We start from the raw sequence: 24088 nt of genomic DNA, 5'->3' as shown, positions 1-24088 counted from the left end.
AGAAACTCAGGGCAGACAGAATTATCCACAGGTCAGCAATTGAGATAATAGATAATTGCCCAGATCGAAGGTAGAATTACCCTTGGGTCAGGGAAAAGAGCTGGTCATGCTCCAGAGAGATCTTTTAATTACACGGTAACTAAGATCACAAAGAGCAGACTTGCACACCCCTACGTACAAACTACCTTCCTGTAAACGCGCTGGCCCTTTAAATCGTCCCCCACTCATACTCGCGCGCGCGCTCGTTGGTTGGTTGGTTCCTGCAGGTGCGCGAGCCAATCAACTGTCTGCTTTCATCTTGGTGCGAGGAGCCGTCTCAGCTAATAGCAGCAGCCGTTCTTGTTTCTAGGAGACAATGTAACAAGATGGCGGCCGCCGGTGAGGAGCGGTGCCCGGGCAGCCCGCAGCTTGGCGCCGAGGCCCTGGGGGGCCGCCGCTGCTCCTCGCCCGAGGAGACCACGCTGGAAGTGAGGTGGGGGCCGGCCTGCCGGGACAGCTCATGCCTCTTGCGTCACACAGCCGAACCCGTCGGCCTCGACAGGGCGCGTCGTGTCTTCTCGCCTGACCCCGATCCCTCCCGCTCTAAATTAGCGCTGTATGGTTGTCGGACAGGAGTGCAGAGAAAGGAAGAGTGCTACTGTGTTCTAGGTCTGCGTTAGTGTGGCGGGTAGAAGGAAGAGAGTGGGAAAGAAGCATTGAATAGCTGGAACTGAGCTCTTGGTGGATTTGCATTAACCTTGAGTTTTGCTTACCTCCAATAGCAAAAGGGTTCTGAAAGGAGTATAAGAGTAAGCAACTCTGACTAGGTTTAAGTTAAAGCCCGATGAGATAATAAGTGGGGCATGACTTGTCTATTCCTGTGTTCCTGTTCTGGCACCTGGCACTGTGAGCCCATACACTTTAGTCCTATCTTGGCTGCTTCCTTTTCCTGTTTTACCCAAACCACATCAACCTCTAAACTTTCCATGGTTGCTCTGTACCTCCTATATCACACCATTGTTTCCTGCCATAGCTCTTAATGTTTCTGTTATTTTCAGTCCTCTCAGTGTTTTAAACTTGGATTATTTTTTCATAGCAATCTAGGATGTTTAGGCAGTTTTGTGTTTTTTTTTTTGTAGTTTTTTTTTTATTATTTCCCCCCCACATAATGGAGAGATACTTAAGCTTCTTTATCTGGTAAAATATTGTAGCTGTTTGATCACATTCTATAGCTAGGATAAGATAACCATAATTAGTAGAACTTCAACCTTAATATATGGTAACTGTCGAGTCCCAGCCTGAACCACTGATTGAGCACCTGGAGAAAGGACCTGGTCAGCCCTGGGAGAAGCACAGGTGAAGGCAATTCAGCTGTGTGACCAGAAGGGGTAGAGCCTGGCTCCAACTCTTTTAGACCTCATTTAAAGGCTGACTGCCACTGGTGTGGGCTCTTTGATAGGAGATCCCTCATTTGTGGAGTTTTCCCTGTGAGTCTAGGTCTTCAGAGACAGGTGAGCACTTTTCCTTTTTCTTTAGTTTTCCTTTTTCTTTGGAGCACCTTTTTATCCTGCTAGTCCCCTTGTCATTACATCTCCTGTATTGTTGTTCTATCATACTGATCTTTCTGATTGTTACACTTAAGTGTTCTGATGCTTGTAGAGTAAAATAATATCAGCTGAAACATGCTGTTCCTACATTCCTATTTCAAGAAAATACCTTGTGCAAACTGGTTTTATTTGGAAGAGCTATGGTCTAGGTTTTTTGCCTTGTGAGAAATGCCATTTTGAATTGAAAACATGTAAAATTTAAAGCAAATTAAGCTCTTTTTCATGTGAAGCAAAGACAGTTTCCACAGAATAGAAACATCTAAAATTTACCTTTTTTTATGCTTTCTAAGTTAGTGTTATTAGTATGCATATTAAATTTGAAAGAGAGTTCTGAAAATCACTTTGTTGTTGGATGTGGGAATACTATGTTATATGTTTTCAAAAAATACAGAATTTTGATAAAGCTTGTAGTTTTGAATGAAGTTCTATTTTCAAATAACTAGTACTTCTTAGTGGCAAATTTTAAGTAACTATAGTCCATCTATGTTGTAGCAGCCAACAAAGTTTATCACTGAAGTAAACAGAACTAGAAAATACTTTATTTCTGCTCTGACCTAGTGCTAAAGAAAAGCATAGAGCTGATCTCATGGTCATGTTTATAGAAGTCTGCTTGTGCCATGGTCATTTATCTAGTGTTTGTGTAAAAGGGGCTGGAAAAATGCTCACCAGCTGATGTCTGTGTTTTGTTGCCATGGTATTCAGTTCATTAGCAAAGATAAAAAGGCAGTGTGTTACTATTCTCTCTGCCTACACTTATTCTTGTAATTAGCAGAAGAGGCATAGACCTCTTTCAGCCTAATGCTATTATCTGGCAGAGGATAAAAGGTGGAAAGAAATTAGAAGGGATGGTACCAGCGCGGTGTGGTACAGATGATGGTATTCTGGGTAAATGTTGCTATGTTTCTATCAAACTAAGATTTGGCTCAGTCAGACATATTAACTTAGAGCTAAATACAAGTTCCTGTGATAAGGGGATGCTGGTGTTTATTATCCATGCACTTTCTCAAAGGTAGAAACTTCTGCAGATAGTTAAGAATTTACTGACAGTGTAGTTTCATAAGGTGACTGCTCTTCAGTAATTTACTTCAGTCCCTGTTTTATGTTCCCTTTTCAGGTTTTTTTGAGAAATGTGTGTATGTAACAGTTCTAACACTTACTTACTTTCTCTTCAGTTGGGTTCAGGGATTCTCAAACAAGAACTTTGGCTTTATCAACAATCAAACTGTCTGCTACTCCTGTGGCAATTATATCCTCTTCTTGGACATTAAAACAAAGAAGACAACAGCACTGCAGTGTCAGACTGGCCAGGTGGGAGCCTTTGCAGTGAACCCCAACCATGGAGTGCTGGCCTTTTCAGATCGGAAGCTGAATCCTGTCATATATATCTACAGTTTTCCAGAGCTGAATAAACTGACAGAGTTAAAAGGTAGTGGTGTGGTAACTGTCCTTGTCACCATTTCATCAAAACAAAACTTTAAGCAGCCCGTTTCTGAGGGTATTTTGTTTCTGTAAGGCTTGAGAAACTGTGACAGGAAGCTTTCTAATAACAAGAAGTGCAGGAAGTAATGTAAGACATTTTCTACTGTGCTATTTTTCATGAGACTCAAGCTAGGCAGGAATATGACAATATAAAATTGAACTGTTATAAGGAGAAAACAAATTGAATGAATTTGAATTAATTACAGGAAAGAGTTGTCTGAATAACAAAAAGAAATCATATTGTGCTAGGCTCCCAGGTGGACTGCTGAGGTGGTCTGACATGGAGACATCTGAGCTGTGAGTTATGGTTCTTGTGGTGCAAGTCTGGAGCCTGTGACCAATGTATGTTTCTGCCTGTTCTGCGTCATTGCCCTCCTTAGTTAATTTGCTTACCGTCTCCATGGTTCAGTTTACTTGTCATTTAAGTGAGGATCATAATGCTTCCTTGCCTCATGTAAATGAAATTAACTGCAAAGAATTTCCAGTTAACTGGGGAAGAAAAGCACTTTCCAATTCAATGTATTAGTGAAACAAATAGGAAAAAAAAATTCCCATCAGTGACATTTTCTGAGTACTTACATGGTCTAATCAAAACAATCTTGTGTAAGCAAAGGAATCACAAGAATAAAGAATATCTTTGGAGAGGTGAAGTGGATATTAAAGAACTGACAGGAGAACTTCAACTCGTATAGTATACAGTGAAGTCTGCAGTAATTAGAGATAATGTTCTTTATTTTTATGTTTTAGGTCACATTCAGTTGGACTATGCCTTACTTGCATTTAGTTTCTTGGGTCCATATCTAGCCAGTTACTCTTCATTCCCAGACTTTGTTCTTTCAATATGGTAAGAATAAAATAACTATCCAATACCATTTGCATTTAATAACACTTTTGTATGTGTGTTCTCTTAGCATAAATTAAAGTAACAAATTTGAAAGAAACTTTTGCCTCTTTTTTTTTTTTCCCCCCCGATGATCATTGTTTGCAAACTTCTGCCATGTTTGCTGTTTTTTCCTGGTACTAGTAGTTCATAGTCAGAATGACTGTTACCTTGCCATAGCTGTCTTCTAGCTTCTTAAAAATGTTGTATTTTTGAGTACTTCGGAAGTCTGTAGCACCAGCTAATTATCTGTTCTTCCTTTCTATCTGTGGAAAGAAAGTTGCCAGTTAAAAATTGGAAAAGAATTCTAAAGCTGGTTTCTATTTTTTGTCCCATTCAGCATTCTTCTTGATTACTTGTAATTACCTAGTTCTGTCTTATAGTTGTGCTCAGTGATTACATCATCATGCATCACTGGGTTAGATCATTATTCTTGTTGTTGTCATGTAGAGAAATATGGTATGGTTGGGATACAGAAAGTACTTTTTTTTTTAATTGTTCTGTAAACAGTTGCCTCCATGGCCAGCAAGCTGCCACCTACCATTTAGTTTGGGCACTTTTTCAAAACAAATGGGGAGAGTAGAGCAGGAGGAAGTCAATTAAACCCAAGAAATGCTCTGTGTAATATCAATGCAATGATGACCTTTTTATTTCTTGCGCAACAACTAGAGGAAAAAGCAGAAATTCCTATAACTTCAGAATGTTAGTTAACAGTTGTAGCTACTATTACTGATGCTCATCCCTTATGAACAATAATGTTTGCTGTGAGCTCTGTTCATAGAGTATACATCTGAAAAGTTGGCTGTTTATATCATAATAGAAACCAAGAGAGACTCTGCCCTGAGGAGTCTGCGTGCTAGTCACCCACAGAAATAGTATATATGAATCAGTGTATTCATTGCATGCACTTAAACAAAAATCCACTGTCTTAAAGACTACTCTAGATTGCCCCCAAAATGGAAACATTTCGAAGTTTTATAAATGGTTTAAAATAGGGCATTTTCCAAGACCAATGTCAACACTTTTGAATGAGTACAAATTTGACTCTCAGCATCTAATTGTCATAAGAGAACCATCCTCAGTGCCAGTCAGAAAGAATTTAGTGACAAAATAGAATGGCTTTGCAATCTTAAACTTAGAATTTATATCAACTTCAACAGAGTTGTATGAATTTACTATATGATCAGGACCTTTTGCAGTTAGATTGTGTTGTGCACTCATCACAGATGAAAGAAATCACTGTTTAGCATCATTAATGCGATTGCAATATGATGATTACACAAGTCATGTATTTTAAGTACGTAGTTTAGAATAAGAAGTGTAAGATATGCTTTGACAGTTAACTCAGGCTCGAAACAGGGAAAGCTTATGGATAACAAAACCAGCTGCAGCCTTTTGCGTCTGATTTTTATCTCTAGATCTTTTTTCTTTTCTGTTTGAAGGAGAAGCTCCATGCCAGATTCTTTTTCAGATACACGTGCTATGCTTTTTTGGGTATTCATAAATTATCTGCTCTAAGAACATTGGCACTATCTGCTAGATATGAGATGAAAGCTCTCTCTGAAGATGTCAGTATGCCCTTCTGTTTCTGTTACAGTCAGAGTTGAAGCTTTTAGCTTTCTGTAGAGTTAACTTATGCTTATAAGTTAACTTATAAGTTAGTGCTTATGTGTGAAAACTACTAATTTTTTTCATGTGCTATCAATTTTAATCATTGTCTTTGCATGCTAATCAGTATCTAAGAGTGAATTTCTTACAGACCAAAACAAGAGGATTATACTAAATCCATTTACAGCATTATGCATTATAGTTTTCTTCATCTCAGCAGTAATGACAAATACAAAAGCTGTAAATGTTATTTAGATTAACAGTCAGATATGCTGCCTGAGATAATAAGCAACAATTTTAATGATTTTCTTCAAATTATGTTAATCAATTCTTGGACAGCACCTAAAAATGCAAGTGAAGTTGAGAACTAATCTGGATAATGGAGGAATATGCAAATTAGAGCATGAGACTATAAAGTAGGCTACAGCAGACAAAAGAAAAGGCAATGGAAAGAATATTCCCAGGGTAGCTCCAGCTAACACATAACATCCCAAAATTCTGCACTGTTTTCTTCTCTGGTTAGTTAATGCTGCTGTGTGGCATTCACAATATAAATAGGATGCAACCTAAATAATTCAGTTAGATAATCAAGGGCTGACTGAGTTTTCTAATTATAAGAATTGCAATACCTTCCAACTGCAGCACTATAACAATTACTTTATGGATTAGAAAAGCAAGACTGAGGTCTTGGGTGCTGAAGTGTTTATTGTCTATTCAGTCAGTGACACAAGTAGGAGGAAAATGGATGTCTCCTGCTCTTTTCACAAAAGGAAATGCTTGGTAATGTTTCTAAAATGCCTGTTTTCATAATTAGTTCACTATTCAATCACTTTGTAGCAATACTAATTTTATATGCGACTAATTAACCACATCCTTTTAATTCTCAGGAGAACTTGGCTTATTTGACAGCGTGTTTGTTTTTTTGTCAGTGATGTATTTGTTTGCATACCTTGATCTTGAATGTCAGCCAATCACATTCACATATTTATCTTGAATGATTTAACTTCTTTAGTGAATTTGATTTTCTTTTACTCTCCTTAATGAAGGAACTGGCAAGAAAATATTCTCCTGTGCAGTGAGTCTCAGCCAGGAGTAGAAGCAACCTCCATAAGTTTTAATCCTATGAACTGGCAACAGCTCTGTTTTGTTACTGAGAGCTCTGTTACTATCTGGCATATTGAAAGAAATCATGACGAGCATTGTCTTATACAAAAGTAAGTGAAACACCTTTCAAGTTAAAAGAACGATTTGGAAGTATATTTTAATGACTAAGACTAGCAACCTGTATCTGTTTGCAAAGAACTTAATCCAGTTTAGTCTGCCTAACAATTATAATCACTAAATGTTAAAGCACAACCAGTATGAATCTGTCTAATCAATCAGATGAATTAAGTATATGATTTTGTAGTACTCGTGTCCCAGTTATATTAGTCAGCATTTTTGGTGGCCGTCTCTATTAAGAGCTGTCCTAGTGCATTAATGTAGTGCCTAGATTGCTTTCCCATTCCTGTAAGTGGTAATGTTGAATACTGAGTGGCAATGTGTGTTGCTTTTGTCCTATGGAACTGCCAAATGTGGATCAAGTTACTTTCTAGTAAGCACAGTTAAGCAGTCTGTAGCTGTAATCACAGATTTTACCAAAAAGCAGCGTCTTTTTGTGTCATTTCCAGCTTGTGTGGCCAATTTACAGAGGGTGGCTCTGTCAATGCAGTTCACTGAGTACAGCAAATCTAGATGTATTCTCATATTAGCCTCAAAGAAGATTTTAGAACAGATGGAGTAATATGCCTTGTTCAAGATGGAAACCTCAAAGCATAACACAAATACTGTTGCAGTGGCAGCTATTTCACAATTCACAACAGCATATTTAATTTCATTAACTATGACTATGACTAACCAGTATGTTACCACTGACATGGTTAAAGTATATAAATACTAAAAGTATAGACAAGGCTTTAACTTGAGATCTCAAAGCAAATATTTTAATGCCTTTTGTCACTGTAGAGTACACATGAAAATATCTATATACTTGTTTTTCTACTCTTTTTATTCCGTTGAGTAGAGGTTAGGCCTCCACTGAGAATTAGTTATTTCACATAACACTTTTACCAAATCATAAATGAACATAATTTGTAAGCTACAGAATCCTTACTTCCTGCTCATATGCTGATTATCAGAATGTAACAGGAAAATACTGCTATTACTTTTTTTTTATCATAACTAAATTTTCTCCAAATAAACATTTAGGTTGAATCCTCATAGCTTGTGCAAGTTGGGTGTGTAACATTGTTAATCCGACTGAAAACAGCAACAAGGATGGATAGTTATTTGTCTGAGGCAATAGGAGAAGACAATGAGTTAGTGTAGCAATCCAGTTCTGCCAGTTAGGGGCCTGTCTTGTAGCAGAATTACCATTACCTTTTAGTGAAACAATATTTCATATAGAGGTATTCTGTAAAGCAGTTTTCCATTACTGTTGCTGAAGTAAAGGTTGGTGTCTCTTCTCAAAAAATGTGCTTCCCAGTTTTGTATCAACATACGCTATTTGTAATATTTCTCCTCAGACAATTTATCTTGCTTTTTTTACAGCCCTGTAAAACTCCCTGATGGGCAAGGTTCTCTGAATCATCATAAGAATTTGTTTTTCCCATATTCTTGTGTTGAAGATCCCTACCATGGCCCTATTATGCCAGTTTCAGCCATTGCTGGACTGGTAGGAGATGAAGCAGAAACATTCATGGTAGCTACTCATTTTATCCATTTATTACTCCAAGTCATTATGCTGTTTAACCATTTAGATGTTAAGAAATTAATATTTGTAAATGTCTGTTTAAACAGGTACAATCCTGGATATAGATTTGTTGTTTCAGAAATGTTTTTGAAATACATTTTGACAGATTTAGAAGGCATGCTACTGTTGCACAGTACAGTAAAATACAGACATTTCTGACATGTCCTGGTGTAGTAATGCATCTGCGCAGTGGAGGTACTGCTCTCTATCCCAGGAGCATTAACAGCATGTCAGCATTTAACCATTCCTGAGCTAATGAGAGCTGTTGAAGCCTTGAAAACTTATTCCCATGCTAAACTGATAAAAGCCTTCAAGTATCTTTACTTCCCTTTGGGGTTTGTTCTCTTCTTGACTCTGAAAGTATCTCAAGCTGTGAAAACACTGTAGGCTTTATGCCAAACAGCAGCCTCTGCTTTTGAAACACATCCCCATTCCACTGGTGGTGCTGGATCTGCCCATTTGCTGTGTTTATATTTGATCATTTACTTGCTAGCCTCCTTAGAGATATGAAACGCTTCAAGAGTTGCCATTTTTGTATGAAATTTACTTTCACTTGACTGTTAACTAGAAACAACTGGCACTGTGAAAACATTTAATTTGCAAATCTGGGATTCCCTTTTAGGATTAAGAACATCATTTTCTGTTTTATGGCTTGTGTTATATGTATGATACTGGAACTACTATACATTAGATGATGCAGCATTACATTGTCTTTTTGCTGGGCAAACGTGAGTTCTATATTATCAGATCAATACACCACAGGTTATGCAGTAAGCCTTTATTACAAAGCAGAATACAGAAAAAAATTGCAAATGGGAAATAATTTTACCTTACCTCATCCTCTTTTACATGGCATTTGCAGAGCTTTTTAACTGTGACTACTTGGTTTCCAGGCAGACTACAGATGTCCTCTACTGATTTTGATTACATCTGAGCTACTTATATTTCAAAACGCTTAGAACATGGAAAAATAAAGATGAAATATGTTCATAAGCATAATTGCCTTTTTATTCTACCTTACTGCTTTGTATAATGTGTACTGCACCTCAACTGCAAAAAATGCTTGGTTCTTTAGCCTGCATTGTGAGCTATGAGAGGGGGAAAGAAACAATATATTAGGCATGTAAGGATTAAAAGGATTTGTTTGTCCTTGTATGCGTGCTATTCTATTCATCAAGATCAAATACTCCTCTGTGGAATGCTGCAGATAGAGTTCTAAGATTTCAGCAGAATCATGTGAAGAATTAAGACCTTCTTGTGGTTTCCATCACCATTTGCATCCCTGTTATTTCCAGCTCTGCTTTGGAATGTATCACAGTCATTGATGAACTTCTATTTCCTTAGAACTGAACATTCTCAGTATAGTCATAATTCCAGCTTTCTGTGAGAATTTTCTGCCTAGCATTTCAAATGTAGAAGATTTGTGCCCATGTTTATGATCTATTTCTTGCAAGTTCTTTTGCTTGAACTTGCAGATCTATGTTGTGAGCTTTCTCACATGGAAGAAAATGTTCTTTCAACCATATTAGGTACCTTTATGGGGTCTTTGCATTCCCAACTGCCTCCAGGAAAATCTAATTTTTTTTTTACCGGCTTCAATATTATCATCTTCTCCTTAAATATAGAAATATTTTTGAAGTAAGAGCAGGTTGATCTAATTCTACTAATTTTTGACCAAGATTCCCTTTTCTTTCAAATTAGGGGGTATATTTTGGTATTTATTTACTGTCCAGACACCCTAGGTAGATGGGTACTTTTTCGTTACGAAATATTAACAAAGTTGTGAACATAAGATATTTTGGAATGATTTTTCAGAAATATGAACTTGTACTTTTTGTTGTGCTGTATTTTTTCCTGGGTACTAAATTGTAGGGTGCTGCATTCTTCCAGAAGTAGCACCAGGAGACAGATTCAGAAACACTGATTCAATTTCTATGTTTTCACCTGGCTCCAGCCTATGCTAGCTGAGTCATGGTTGTTTTTTTTTTTTTTTTTACAGGCATGTTATTTGGTGATATTGTACAACGCTGATTCTCCCCTCTATATACACCTCTGCACACATGCTTCATCTCTAACCTAGCAGGAGTACTGAGCTGCTACTAGATCTTGTAACCCAACCCCACTGGGTGGAACTGTGTACATATGTCTTGTAGCTTAATGCACCCACTCCCAAAATGGAGAGTTGCTTTTGGCAAAGCAATTCCTGCTTGATTTGGTCTGAATACAGTTGATGTAGAAAGTATTGTCTCAAAATATGATTTTTTTTCAAGGCCCTTATGTTGAAACATAACTAATAAAGTAACATTTAGTGGGACTGAAACTACTGAGTTCTTGCTGAGTTCTTCAGATATCCAGATATCTTCAGATTACAGTTTCTGTAATGGACTTAATGGTAGTTATGGCACCTCTACTTCCTGCTGTTTCTCACTCTCTATAAATTGACAGGCCCCTGCTGCAGTTACATGAATGGGTACTGTAACTGATGATTTGTATACTGTTACAAATGTCCGGGAAGACTTACCTGATTCTGGCCTAAAATGCGTATCTCAACATTTGTTCATACCTTGGAGTTACTGTCCTCACTATTGTTGTGTTTAATCTTTTTTAACTGAGAGCATGCTCCTCCTGGCTGTGGTTAAGGAGGTGCTTTCAGTTTAGTGCAGTGAGGAAGTATCATAGTGTGCTGAGCCTCTCTCATTTTCCACCAAATTCAACAGAAGAATTTTTCTTTACAACTAAATCCGAGTCAGCTGAGGTCAATGTTTTTCTTGTTGATATAAGCATCAAAAGTGGAAAACCATTTATTTACACTAATAAGTAGAGGGATTACTCTCGACTCATAGTCCGTGGTTGCTTGGAGGCAGTAGCATGCTCCTAACGAGCGTGTGACAGTTGTGTGAGAAAAGCAAGTCTGCTGCATGTGCACTTGGTTGCATCTCTGTTAGGGGTCCATGCTCCAGAGTCAGATATTGAGACTAACTATGTACCACAGCGTAGCCACAGTGGGGCAGCAGAGTGAAAGGAATTGAAATATTCAAAATATTTAAATCCTTTTTTTCTTCCATTATATTGTTTTAATTGTGTTTTGATATTTCTTACTGTTACAATCTGAGTTTTATGAATTTACTTTGTAATGACCAGCCCATTTGAATCCATTGTATCCCCAGTAACAATGTTATTCCATTGTTTTATTATAATTTCTTTTGTGACAAGAATCCGTCATGGATTTTTTTTCTCTGAAGAGCTGTTAATTTTAAAAGAGACAAAAGTTCAACAAAAGTCTGCATTATTATTATGCACTACTTTACCACTGCACAATTGAAGAATCAATCTTGTTTTGAATTTACATAATCTCACCCTAGGATTAACATGTTTTACCTACCTTATGTAAAGGCAGTCATGACAGCAGGCATAAGGTGACATGACAGAGGTTGTCTTTGCAGAGGAAGCTTCTGATTCATGGTAGTTCAGTTACATCTTGAAAAAGATTTGTGCTGTTCAAGCTATGTAAAATGAGGGAAAATGCCTATATTAAATGCATCTCTGGGTGATGTATAGTTCCATTCTGCTGTAGATTATTAGTTTGTCCTATTTTATTATTCAGGATGCTTTGTAGGCATGATAAAGAGCGAGTTGCTTATCTAGAATTATATAGGAAGTCCTTGGCATATTTTACTACTGAATTCTAGATACCTATGAATCTCTGTCCTATGCTTTCATCACAAGTGCATCCATATTTTCTCTTCTGATAGAACCTTCAGTGAGACAGCAAGAGAATTTATAGAATTATGGACTCTTCTTTTATTTTATCCATCACATTCAGTATTGTTTCTCTTCTCCACTACTGCTCTTTGGATCTTTCCTTCTTAATGTTCTCACAAGGTGTTTTTTTTCTTTTTGTGACTCTGCTTCAATCTGATTATTTCCATCTAACTCCTATTGCTCTTGTATCTGAACAGCTCACAGCCTTTAATAATATTTGGTGGAGAGGCACTGTTGTTCCCATTTTATGGATGACAGATTTGAGTTTTGTTTTAGAGAAATGAAATTCCAAGTGTATGGCAGTCTGTGGCAAGGATATTTCTAGATCTAATTTATCCATGATGCAAAGATTAACAGAACTGTTTTTCAGGCTAATTTGGTTATTAGATAAGCTATTTAAACATAGTGTGTTCTAATTCTACCAAGAATGCAATGTCATGGAATGAAGAAAAAAACCAACAGGATGTGTCTGCAAAATCAGGCTCTTCTGTAAAGTAGTTTGAAATACATTTGTCAGGATGAGGTCATATTAGGTAGCCATTTAAATTTGGACTCCTAGTGCTATTCTGATGGGGGAAAAAAAAAAACAATCTAGGAGATGACTGTTGGTTTTTTTTTTTTCGTTACTTCATTATTAAGAAACTGGGAGATTATTTAGTTGTAGTGGGTCAATATCTTTGTTAGAGTGGAGGATATATTCGGGGATTTCTAAGCCAGAAGGCAAAAGTGCTGGATAATAAATTAAAACGAAACAAATTTTACCACTTTTAATGAAAATATAATTTGTCATTTATGCAAGCTTCTAGAGAGAAATGTGTGTTCTAGACTTCTGCCACCAGACATTGGCTTTTCTGGAAGATGTTCATGTTTCTCGTCTCAGTAGAAGGATGACTGAATAAAAAGAAAGTCAGACTCTGAGATAATTTCTTGGCCTTGAAATGTACATAACTATACAGATATTTGCCAGTTGTTAATGGAACTTGTTTATTTTTGTGCTGAAGCCTAGAACTGATATTAAGCCTTTATTGCATCCTACTGCCCACTGCTGGACTGCAACCTCTGACGTTTACCTGGGCTGTAAAGAAGGTTATATTTTGGCAATTGATACTAAGAAATGCAGTGCTTCTATTATTCAACAAAAACCTCTACCTGGTAAGAAATAACTGTTGTGTGTTTTACTCATGTAGTGAGGAAGACAAAAAGGACTGTGAAGAGTTTTTTGGTTTTATTCTGTTGTGTAACCTACAGAAATTGTAATGCTGTACTGGAGAGTAATAAGTAAATGAAGTAAATGAGTAATAAAGTAAACATTTCAGAATTTCTGTTGATCTTCTAAGTCTTTAGCACCCTTTAATTGGCAGTCATTTTTCTCAGCCAAAAAAAATTTAAAAAGCTCTAAATACATTAAAACCATTTGATAAAATGAACAATAATTCTAACAGCCTATATCTTATTAACAGCTTTATTAGATTAACTTTATACTACTAATATAGCAACTGTATACAGTCCTTTTACGGCTAAGTTAAGTACAGTAATTTATTTGCTTTTGCAGGGCATATTTTGGGTTCTCCTCATTTGGTATGTTACCTAATGTTAGAACATATCTTTGAAGACTCATGTTTGGCATGATGTTGATTAACAACACAACTGAATTTAATATAAAGGTTCTTTATATAACTGCTGATCTTAAAGAATTATATTAACAATTTTCTAATGAAAAGAAGACTGTAAATACAGTTAGACTATTGTAGAAGGTTTGAACCACAGAGAGTGAGCAGAAGATGCCTCTGGCTTAAAACAAAGCAATTTACTTTTAAATTATTCTAGAAAGCTTGGCACGTCTTGGATTGATTGCAGCTTGCTAAGGTAATTTGTTTCCCTAACATGTATTCCCTTTTTTTTTTTTTCCATGGGGACTTTTGGCATGCTGGTGAGTGAACTTTCCTGGCAACAGCAGCACATTCCATACTTTTTTTTTCTAGGAACCTTGAAGTCTCAGCCCAACTCCCTGCCATATGCTACCCATTTATGTTCATACAGAGGGCTTCCAAAATGGATAACAGTTAGATGTGGCCAGCATAAGCAGTTCTGGCAATGGCACCCTATACACTGTCGTCCTTGGCAGGGATGGGAGATGTCAGTCCTACTGTGCACGTGTAGGTCAGTGGTTTGGTCAGATGGTAAAAGGAGCAGTAGAATGTGCTTCTTCTCTGACTAAAAGTGGGCAATATGATATTGCACACCAACGTAGAACTTTCTCTGTAATCAGTGCTGACTTAGAGTTAATAGACAGGCTGACAATAATTTTGATTTTTTTTTTTTTTTTTTTGCCAATTAAAGCATTATTTCTTGAATTGAGGCAAGTATCACTGACTTTTCCAGAGTGCTGTATCTCTGTTCAGTAAAGAAATTCTGCTCTTAAAAAAAAAATAATAAAAAATCCAGCATCAATTTTCCACTTTTGAAATTGTCAGTTGTAAATCAGCTCCAGAGCTGGAAGTCATGAACAAGAAAGAGGTGTGACTAGATTTTTTTTTTTTTTTTTTTTTTTTTTTTTGCCCATTCAGTAGAAAGCATCAAAAATATTTGCCATCTGGGCTTTTATTTGGCCTGTACATTTTTCTGTGTTGTGTCCTAAAACTCTAACAAATGTCTGCAAGCATGTTGTATTGAAGCTTCTATGTAATTTAAAACATTTAATGTTTCTGTTTAGCAAAATACTTAAGTGCATGTCCAAATTCTTTTTACAACTGTCAACTGAACCAGAGAAAGTTGAGTCAACAGTTGAGCTGGATGATTTTAGTGGTCTTCTCCAAACATAATGACTCTATCAGTGTATGAAAGATTGTGCCTGCTCAGTTGTACAAATGACAGAAAGGATTAATATTGGGAAAGAAAACACATTTTTATTTCAGTATACTAAACCCAGCTTTCTGCTCAATAGACTGGAATGCAACTGATATTTAGTGAAATATTGACATATAAACAAGGTTAATGACATAAATTGTTTTTTCTTGTGCAGAACAGGTACGTAAAGTATCAGACATGTTGGACTACATTCGTAGAGAAGTACAGAAAAAGAAAGGTATTTCTATATTCCAATTAAGCTAGTAGATTTTTAGGCAGCATCAGTAATGGCTGAGTAATAGTATGTGAGTGTCGTTGGAAGATTCTGCTTAGATGAGCTCAGATCACCCTGGCCTCTACAGATTGATGGCAATCGTTATGTGTGTCTGATGAATAACTAATGGGCTTTCTGTTAATAGCCAAATGAATTAGCCTCAGGAAAAACAGTGGCAGTGAAATAATTTCTGTTCATTCTAATTTAGATTGGAATAACTGAAGTTAGAGTAATTTTCCTATTGTTTAATTGTTATAGCTGTAAGAACTTGTAGTTTAGTTGAGTTAGGATTTAGGGGGTTGTTTTCAAACACTGAGTTCCATAGTACAAAAAAAAAATTATATTTTAGAGTAAGTCCAGCACAAGGCCACAAAGATTAGCACATAGTTGGAATGCATGACATAGATGAGCAGAAAGGATTATGTTCGTCTTGAAGGAAAAGGGGGATTTTGCTATTGTTTCAGCTACCCATTGAAAGGTAGCAGAAAATATGGAACTAGATAGGTAAAGGGTATAGTTGACACCAGCAACATTTCTGGGTAGATAATAGGAAAAAAATAAACGGAATGTGGTCAGATATTTGGACAGGTTGCCCAAATAAATCATAGGATTTCTTAGTAACATTCAGACATCAGCTGGATATTACTCTGAACAACATGCTCTAGCTTTGAAGTTGTGTCTCAGTTTGAGTTGGCCCTGTGCTGAACGGGAAGGTGGATGTATCAGAGGACTTCTAGGCTCTGTTCCAGCTTAAATCACTATGTGATTCTCTTATTGACAAACTTAGTATATTTATCTTTGTAGCTGTTCTGCAGTGTTTACAGAATTAAATGATTTCTCCAATCAGTTTCTAGTTCATCAGGCCACAGTAGTATTGTCACTTCAAATTATGTGTACCAACTTTATCCTTTGTTATCATAGCACAAAGGTGAAGAATTACATAGACAGTAGAATATTTTTACTCTCAATCAACTCTTCCAGATTTAATGCTGAGATATATTGTTGCAATAAATTAAACTATTTTGTGTTGGTCTTCTGCTCTCAGGTGGCAAACTAAAGGCTCTGCAAAGAACAGTTGTGTTTACCATGGCATTTTGTAATGAGGGACTGTACACAGCTGGAATTGTAAGGCATCCTTCATGGTCTTTACTTATTAATATGATGTCAAAATCAAAGAATATTCATATTGAGTACGTTTATAGAGTTCTTTTCAAAGACAAGCTAGAAAGAAAGTGGAGGGTTACAGAGCTGTAGCAATTCTCTCTGGCGTAGTGTATTCCTTTTTAAGGCTTGAGATAAGAAATCAAGAGGGGGCAGGGTAGGAAGAGATTCCACTTTTGTAGCCAAAAAAGGGACAAAGAGGATAACTTATTTTTAACAAAAAACAACACTCTAGAGGAACAGAAAAGAAAGATGGATATAAAACAGGAAAGTAGAGAAAATGGAGAACTGTCTATTTATTTTGTGCAAAATCTACTTCACCTTTTAACCCAAACTCATGATTCCATTGTTCAATACTGCTTAGAAGTAAAACAGTTCTTATACTGTTTAAAAAAAAAAAAATCCCAACAATATGAAATCTTAAGTATTAACTGATTAGTCCTTTCTTATCAGACATGAACTGTTACTAAGACTTGTATTAAGGATCACCTCAGTGCATTTCTTATTCAAAGTAAGAATCCTCTGAGTAGAGATGTAATAAAGGCAAACCAGATTGCTAGAGATGATATACTGTTAAAAACTTTACTTTAGAGGTTTTTAGTTCTTGCTGTTGAGTTTGCTACTTAGAACTGATGTGGGTTTATACTTTTCTGCACAGGAGGGCGTTTTATATGTTTATCGCATCAGAGGTCTCCAGTATGAGATGGAAATCTGCGCTGACATCTCAGAACCCATATCCTCCCTAATATTCTCTCCTGATTACACAATACTTCTGATTATTACAGATCAGGTATAGTATTTGAGATAATAGCAGAATGTATGAGATGTTCCTGTGATACTATATGTGTGTGTTGGTACTGCTAACGTGATTGTGTGAATCTGTGAAACTTCCATAATGCTATCCCAAAAGTGAAACAATTTATACCACCAGTAAACTCAGTCCATGCAATGTTTCTAACAAAAGATTGGAAGGATTTTAATGAAGCATAGAACAACTGTCTTCTGCAGATGGTGGATTATAAAGTACAGCTGATTCTTGTAGTAAGACAGAATGGGGTGTTTTAAATCATTTTATTAAAGAAATTTTGAAAAGAAGAATATCTAGAAAATCTGACTAGCTGAATAACTATCAAATGATCTTCGGCAAGTATAGGTTAATAAAATCTGTAAAACTCAGCTGAATTCTACTGGGCACTTTTAAACTAAGTTTAGAAAGAAATGAAAACCTCTAAAGAATTAAGCTCAGGAAAATGGATATTTTTGCTGAAGTGTTTGAAAGCTTTTAATGAAATGTTTCATAGCCCTGTGATGGATTAGTACTTTGTATTTGTCAGGGGAAAATCTATTCTTACGAACCTGCCCACCATGGAGAAGCTGTCAAACTCGTGAATGCATTCAGCAGTTATTTGCTGGCTGCTGATTTTCTTACTCTGGGGGACAAGTACTGTGTGGTAAGAAAAGGCTTTTTTTTTCTTGTGTATCTAATAGTGAGGTTTTTTAGGAAACCAATATATTGCTAAGGCACAAAACCAACAGCCTTATGGAGATTGGGTCTGTCTTGATTTTTGCTTCAGTGGTATAAATACCTATTAAAAGAAGTAAATGGGGTCCACTCAGGTATGGCCTATAAAAAAGTGTAAAAGAAATTTCCCTTGAGTGTAGGGTGGATGCAGATTGCTAAAATGTCATACTGTTTCTGCTGTTGATTTGTGTGACTCACAGTTTGTCTTGAATATAGATGCAGAAAGTGAATTCAATTTAGAGAATAGATTTTAGAACAAGGAGTTTCCTACTGATCCTTTCAGCCCTCAGCATAAATTGGAACAGAAAGAGTTGCCTATCCTGGGTCCAGAGACAAAGAAGACCTCACTAATTTTTCCCCTATGAAGAAAGGCTGGGTCTGTTTAGCCTTGAGAAAAGATGACTGAGAGGGGACCTGATCCAGGTTTATAAATATCTGAGGTGTGGTGGCCATAGCGGTGAGGCCAGTCTCTTTTCAGTGGTACGTGGAGACAGGACGAGGGGAAACGGACATAAGCTGCAGCATAGGAAGTTCTGCATGAATGTGCACAAGAACCTTCACGGTGAGGGTGACGGAGCACTGGAACAGGCTGCCCAGGGAGGTTGTGGAGTCTCCTTCTCTGGAGATATTCAAGTCTCGCCTGGACGCCTACCTGTGCGACCTGGTGTAGGGAACCTGCTTTGGCAGGGGGGTTGGTCTCGATGATCTCTAGAGGTCCCTTCCAACCCCTACAATTCTGTGATTCTGTGATTGGTCTGTCCATTCTGAAAATTTCACGCTGTCTTTGATTCCTGCAAGACACATATTTTAGCCAGTAAGTCTGATTTGTCCCCAGGCCATGAATTCTTCATGTGGGCAGTGTAAGAACATTGGAGCCTTCAGTTCATTGAATCTGTTTCTTTGCTAGATCAGGAATGATACATTTTATTTGCTTCAGAATAAATAAAGTGAGGATTGATTGGCCTCTAGCAATACTTTACTGAAATTAGAAAATTGTCTGTATACAAGCACATCAACCATAGTTATGTTATACATCGTTTTTTTCACGTGAGGAAGTGAAGACCTCTTCTTTAGGACTTTCCTATGCAAAGAAAAGAAGTGTGTTTTTTTTTTTGTTTTTTTGTTTTTTTTTTTTTACTGCTGACTGAATGTTGTGAGTGCTGATATTGATCTGTTTTGCCCTGCATTATTTCTTTCTGCTTAAAGACCATTTCTAAAGTTGCAGCAATTCACAGAAAATATTAAATATTTTCTTTGCTCTTGCAGCAGCTGTACTTAAAGTAAAAGCCAAATAATTCCAGTCGAAACTAGGAACTCTTGATCTGCCACACTGAGACATCAGCTAAATCTTTATTCTATAGAAGATCAATAGCTACTTCCAAATAATGTTGTTATTCTGCCCTCCTCTGATTATGTTTTTTGTCTCTTCAAGTCTGTAACAATTTCAGGGGAAGTAAAAGTTTGGCTTCTGGAAAAAGGGACTTGCCTCAGCGTGCTAAACCTGGATATTGAGGTACACACAAACTAGAAGCTTATGTTGTAAGAAATACTTAAAATTTACATTTTAGTATTTTTGTTTTATACTAAAATATTGCTCAAAATCAAATCAGCCAATTTTGAGAAAAGCTGAATAGAATCTTTCAGTAACAAATGAGAGATTTTTATAATATATTTCAGAAGGTTTCCTTGAACTAGACACAAATTTAACTCAGGCAGAGAGCAGAGAAGGCATTTCAGCCTGATGTCCTAGTGTTCTGTTTTTAAGAATTCATTTGTAAATAATTTGTATGGTATTACTTTACTAAATTTGTATTTTTAATGTGTGTTAGAATTGACAGGAAATTTTTCAAGTGTATAAAAACTGTCTTGAGTGATCTAACTAAGAAATTTTAGGAAATGGGTTGATTTCAAACTGTTAATATTTTATCCCGACTTAAGATATATTCAAGCACTGAAAAATCCTGTTAATTTTTTTTTGTGGAATAGATAATTATATTTTGATAAGTAGATATAGAGCACAAGGGGAAGTGCTTATGATGTCTATTAAAATCCTGCTTTCTAATAATAATAAAGAGTTAGAGGTAAATCACATTGAATTTATTCTCTGAATTTTAGAGAGTTGTAAATACTAAAAGAAGTTGCATACTGACTTATAGCATAATGTCATACAACATGATTTGGAGCTGTTAAGTGTCTTTTATTTCTCAATTAGGCAACTGCTATGGCTTGCTGTCCCTCTTCAAACAGTGTTGCTGTAGGAACAAAAGGGGGTCAAATCTATTTTATTGACATTACCAAAGTTGAAGCTCCACGGGTTGTTTACAGAATTTTTCTTTCCAAATTTCCAGTACTATCTTTGCAGTAAGTATGCAGTAACAGGGGCAGGAATAGTGTCAAATTATTGCTTGAATAATGCACTTGAAGAAAATTTTTGAAGGTTTTGTTCTAAAAATGTCAAAGTAAAGTATTTTAACAGTTTAAGTATTGCTGAAACAAATATTTTTTTCTGAATTACTTACAAGACTACTAGTACCAGGATTTAGATGATAAAAATATAATATTGTATTTTTAAGGAAAGTTAAGGGAGCACTAAATATGTTGATGCGTAAGATCCTTTCTGACAGATCACTGTATGGAGTAATTATACGCAATGTCATGTTTCTGGACTTAGAGGGTGGTTTCTCAGTGAATAAAAATTCAAGGTTTTGTGAAGTTAACTTTAAGCCTTTGAGTCATCCCTTCTTACATGGTAGTTCCTTTTGTTACAATTATTAATTCATTTGCTCACAGTTTTTGAATTTATCAGTCCTTCTATAAGTATCTCTTGTGACCCAATAGTCTTACTTTTTATTGTTGTTGTTTTTCAATAATCAAAATATCTGAGAGTATTTTCATTCTATTTTTAAAAGAAAAAGCAAAATGGATCTGAAGTGCTAGACATAAATATAAATCTGCTTGTTGTTTGGAGAGTCAGATGGAATCTCTTTTCACATTTGCCTAATGTAAAACACCAGAAATAGATACAGAAAGCAACTTACTAAAGGGAAATCAATGCAAATACATGTTTAATCAAAATAATATGAAAATGTGTCCAGTGGTTTTCTTTGAAATAATTGAACTTTAGAGGAAGTTGATAAAACAGACTACCTTGGGATACTCTTAGCTTTAGATAAAACACCTGCTCAGTTAGTGCACTTGTAGCACTGGCTCTGACTCTGTAAAACTAGAAACTGAAATTTCAGTTGCATTTATGCCCTCAAGGAAGTCAGCAACTATGAGGATGGAATTGTGAACAAATTGTTACCCCTTTATTGACTGTATTGAACTGTTTTTGGAATATAACATTCAAAACTGGATTTGTACTTGGTTTTTTTTTTTCTTAGTTATGATCAGGGTGGCCAGTTCCTCATAATTAGAGCAATGGAAGGATATATCTTTATTCTAGATGCTCGGCCTTCAAAATTATTCCAGGTTCTTGGATATGTAGGTAATACATGAAACAACATTAATTACATCATGTTTTCACTATTTGTTGTGTTTTAAATATACTTGCATGTCAGATTAAGCCACCTTCCTTCAGCTACTTATATTTTAGGAGGACTAAATATAAAAAATATTTTTCCTATCAATTTCCAAAACTAATTATGTAATAATGTGCTGGTACATCTCTTAAGATCTCTATGGCTGACAATGTGAGAAATTACACTAATTATTGATAGATCATGATGTCTGAGTGCAATCTTTTGTTACAAATGCCCACTACTGACCTCTTTAACGTGAGGACTGCTGGAATTGTCAGGTTTGGTCGTTGAAACTGAATAGTTAAAAATGATTAAATTTTAACTTGTAACAAAAAATTGTTCTGAAATGTGTAAATCTATTTATGTAGTCTCTCAATTCCAGTAACATACTTTCTACATGCACAGATATGAGTCGTTTGTCATCTTAAATTAAGTCCAAAGGACATTTTATTATTTTAATAGGTTTGACTTCCAGGATAATACTTGGAAAGTTCATATGTTAAACTGTATTTAGAATTACATCTCCTTAGATAATCTAAATATGCCTGATAATGTTCTCATTTTCTGGGTGATTTCTTAGAACCAGACATTTCTTTGCTTTATCTGGTGGTTATCGGCAAATTGCCTCAAACTTGCTGAAATTCAAGCTAGATGTAAACTGAGATTTAAATGTTCAGTGTAACCAAAGCACTTAAGTGCTCATCAGCACTTCTGAAATCAAGTTGCGGCTTGTCTGACATTTTAATGCAAATTTGAAACAGTCTAGTTGTGCAGAGCTATATTCTGAAAAGGGGTCTCCATTTTGTTTCATGTAATATCTCAGTAAAAATAATGTTACCATGATGTAGTAATTTGTTGGTGTTTCAGTGTTGGCAGGTGAGGTGCTGAGTCTTTCAGTAGTTTCTGACTTCAAGAACAGTGTAGTTGAAGTGATGGTGGTGCTTAATGTAGCAGAGATCCAACAAACAAGGCTGGAAATTTTTTGCCTGCCACCAACACTCATGGAAGGTATGAATTGAAATATATACTTTGTGATGCTTTTCTAAGACTAGAATGCATTATTGCCATTCATTACACAAAATACTAGTAGTCTTAATCTCTTCCTTCATCTCACCTGTACATTCTGCACTATCATTTCTCCTATGGCTGCCTGGTGACTTAAAGTCAGCTGAATTGTTTCAGAAGAAATACTGTGATATTTTGAGCAAAATGCAAGGAAAGAAGGAGGGAAGTATCTCATGTAGAATCACAAAGTACCGACCTTACCACTATTGTTATTGTTGTTGTTATTACTACCATGTGGAAATGCCCGAAGTCAACCACTAAGAGGCCTTGTGCTTAGCATTACCTACATGCAGACTAGTATATCAAATGGAATCAATCCTACCAGCCTTTTCATAGAATTGTAACAGATATATATTAGTTTGTTAAGAACATGTTAAAGGTTGATATTTCTTAAAAAATAATTATTCTGTTCTTACAATTTTTCTATATAGAAGCACCAGGCCAAAATTCCACTGTATTTATAAAATATTAACTTGTATCCCAGTAAGGAATATTACAGAGAAACATTCCATGAAAAGCTCTGCGCAGTGATGAAAAGGGAAGAAATAAAGAGAATTAAGAATGGTGCACTTCAATTCACCTGCTGAAAATCTGGGCCTGTGTATCTGCAGTGTGCAATGTGCATATTGAGATATTAAAGTTAAAATATCTATTTGTAATATGGGAAATAAAGTGAAAGGAACCTGTTAGTGTTTCACTAAATTGAGTATCCCACACTAAATTTTCAAATGGTCATGCTTGGTTTTATGTGTGCAATTCTCAACTGTATAATGAGTCAGTAATTTTTCTGTGCATATCTATAGTGTTCTAACACTTTTAAATGAATCTTTTTTTTAAAAAAGCAAATAGAGACAAAATGGACTCAACTGCTGTAAGTGATCATAGAACTTGTAATTATGTCCGATATTCTAGGAATGCATCGATCTGGGGCACTTTCTGGAATCAAATGTAAAACTAAATTAATAGCTGTGGAAGGACTTAAATGCATTAACTTAAATAAGGCACAGAGTAGGTCAGTGTTGCACCTGGTGTCCTCATCACATAGCCAGTGCAGGATAGTGCACTAACAGTGGTTGTCAGTGACAGTGCAAAGCTCCACTTTTATGTCTCTTCCATCCTTGAATTTCGAAGTGAGCAATACTGTTCGAGGTTCCATTGATGTCCCTATCGCGTTACAGAAAAAAAGTAGTATATATCCATTGTTTACATCATACATCATCCTACTTTTGTATCATTTACATTAGATGCCACTGCTGACTAGCAAAGCCTTTTATGGAGAAAATTGAGCTCTAAGTAAGCCTAATGCCAGATTTTCTAGTTATTTACAAGTAATTTCGAAAAGGCCTTACATTTCACAATCTTTCTTAGAAGTAATCCTCAAAGATAGTGTTTTCTCTAAATATACAACATTAGACTAGTTTTTAACTTAACCATAGTCAATTAAATTGGAGTATGATTTTTAAAGTTGCTGAGAATCTATATTTCTTGCATCAGTCTTAATGTCAAATGTCCCTTGAAAGCTCAAATTAAACAACCAAAAAGAACAAAATGCCCTTTTGAAAGCAGTGATGTGAGCCTCTGTGCAAACTACT

At 36.0% G+C, this 24088-nt stretch overlaps 1 protein-coding gene across 5 annotated transcripts in view; it reads left to right on the top strand.

Moving 5' to 3' along the window:
- Window positions 1-316: 316 nt before the first annotated feature.
- Window positions 317-24088, top strand: part of CFAP43 (cilia and flagella associated protein 43) — a 48786-nt gene continuing 25014 nt past the window's right edge. For 3 of the 5 annotated variants that reach the window (XM_085230107.1, XM_085230105.1, XM_085230106.1), the window contains exons 1-14: window positions 317-472; window positions 2759-3012; window positions 3813-3909; window positions 6600-6767; window positions 8143-8293; window positions 13108-13258; window positions 15129-15191; window positions 16273-16352; window positions 17047-17178; window positions 17723-17839; window positions 19343-19423; window positions 20123-20271; window positions 21294-21397; window positions 22299-22439. In XM_085230107.1, the coding sequence (XP_085086233.1) occupies window positions 366-472; window positions 2759-3012; window positions 3813-3909; window positions 6600-6767; window positions 8143-8293; window positions 13108-13258; window positions 15129-15191; window positions 16273-16352; window positions 17047-17178; window positions 17723-17839; window positions 19343-19423; window positions 20123-20271; window positions 21294-21397; window positions 22299-22439 (1795 nt within the window). In that variant the 5' untranslated portion in view covers window positions 317-365. Of the gene's footprint in view, window positions 473-673; window positions 1491-2758; window positions 3013-3812; window positions 3910-6599; window positions 6768-8142; window positions 8294-13107; window positions 13259-13658; window positions 13685-15128; window positions 15192-16272; window positions 16353-17046; window positions 17179-17722; window positions 17840-19342; window positions 19424-20122; window positions 20272-21293; window positions 21398-22298; window positions 22440-24088 lie in introns of those variants that run through there. The other 2 variants (XM_085230108.1, XM_085230109.1) reach the window with 2 other exon arrangements.

This window comes from Meleagris gallopavo, chromosome 8 (genome assembly GCF_905368555.1).
Source record: "Meleagris gallopavo chromosome 8, MGAL_WU_HG_1.1, whole genome shotgun sequence".
NCBI classification, from domain to species: domain Eukaryota; kingdom Metazoa; phylum Chordata; class Aves; order Galliformes; family Phasianidae; genus Meleagris; species Meleagris gallopavo.
This window is presented reverse-complemented; position numbering and strand designations above follow the sequence as displayed.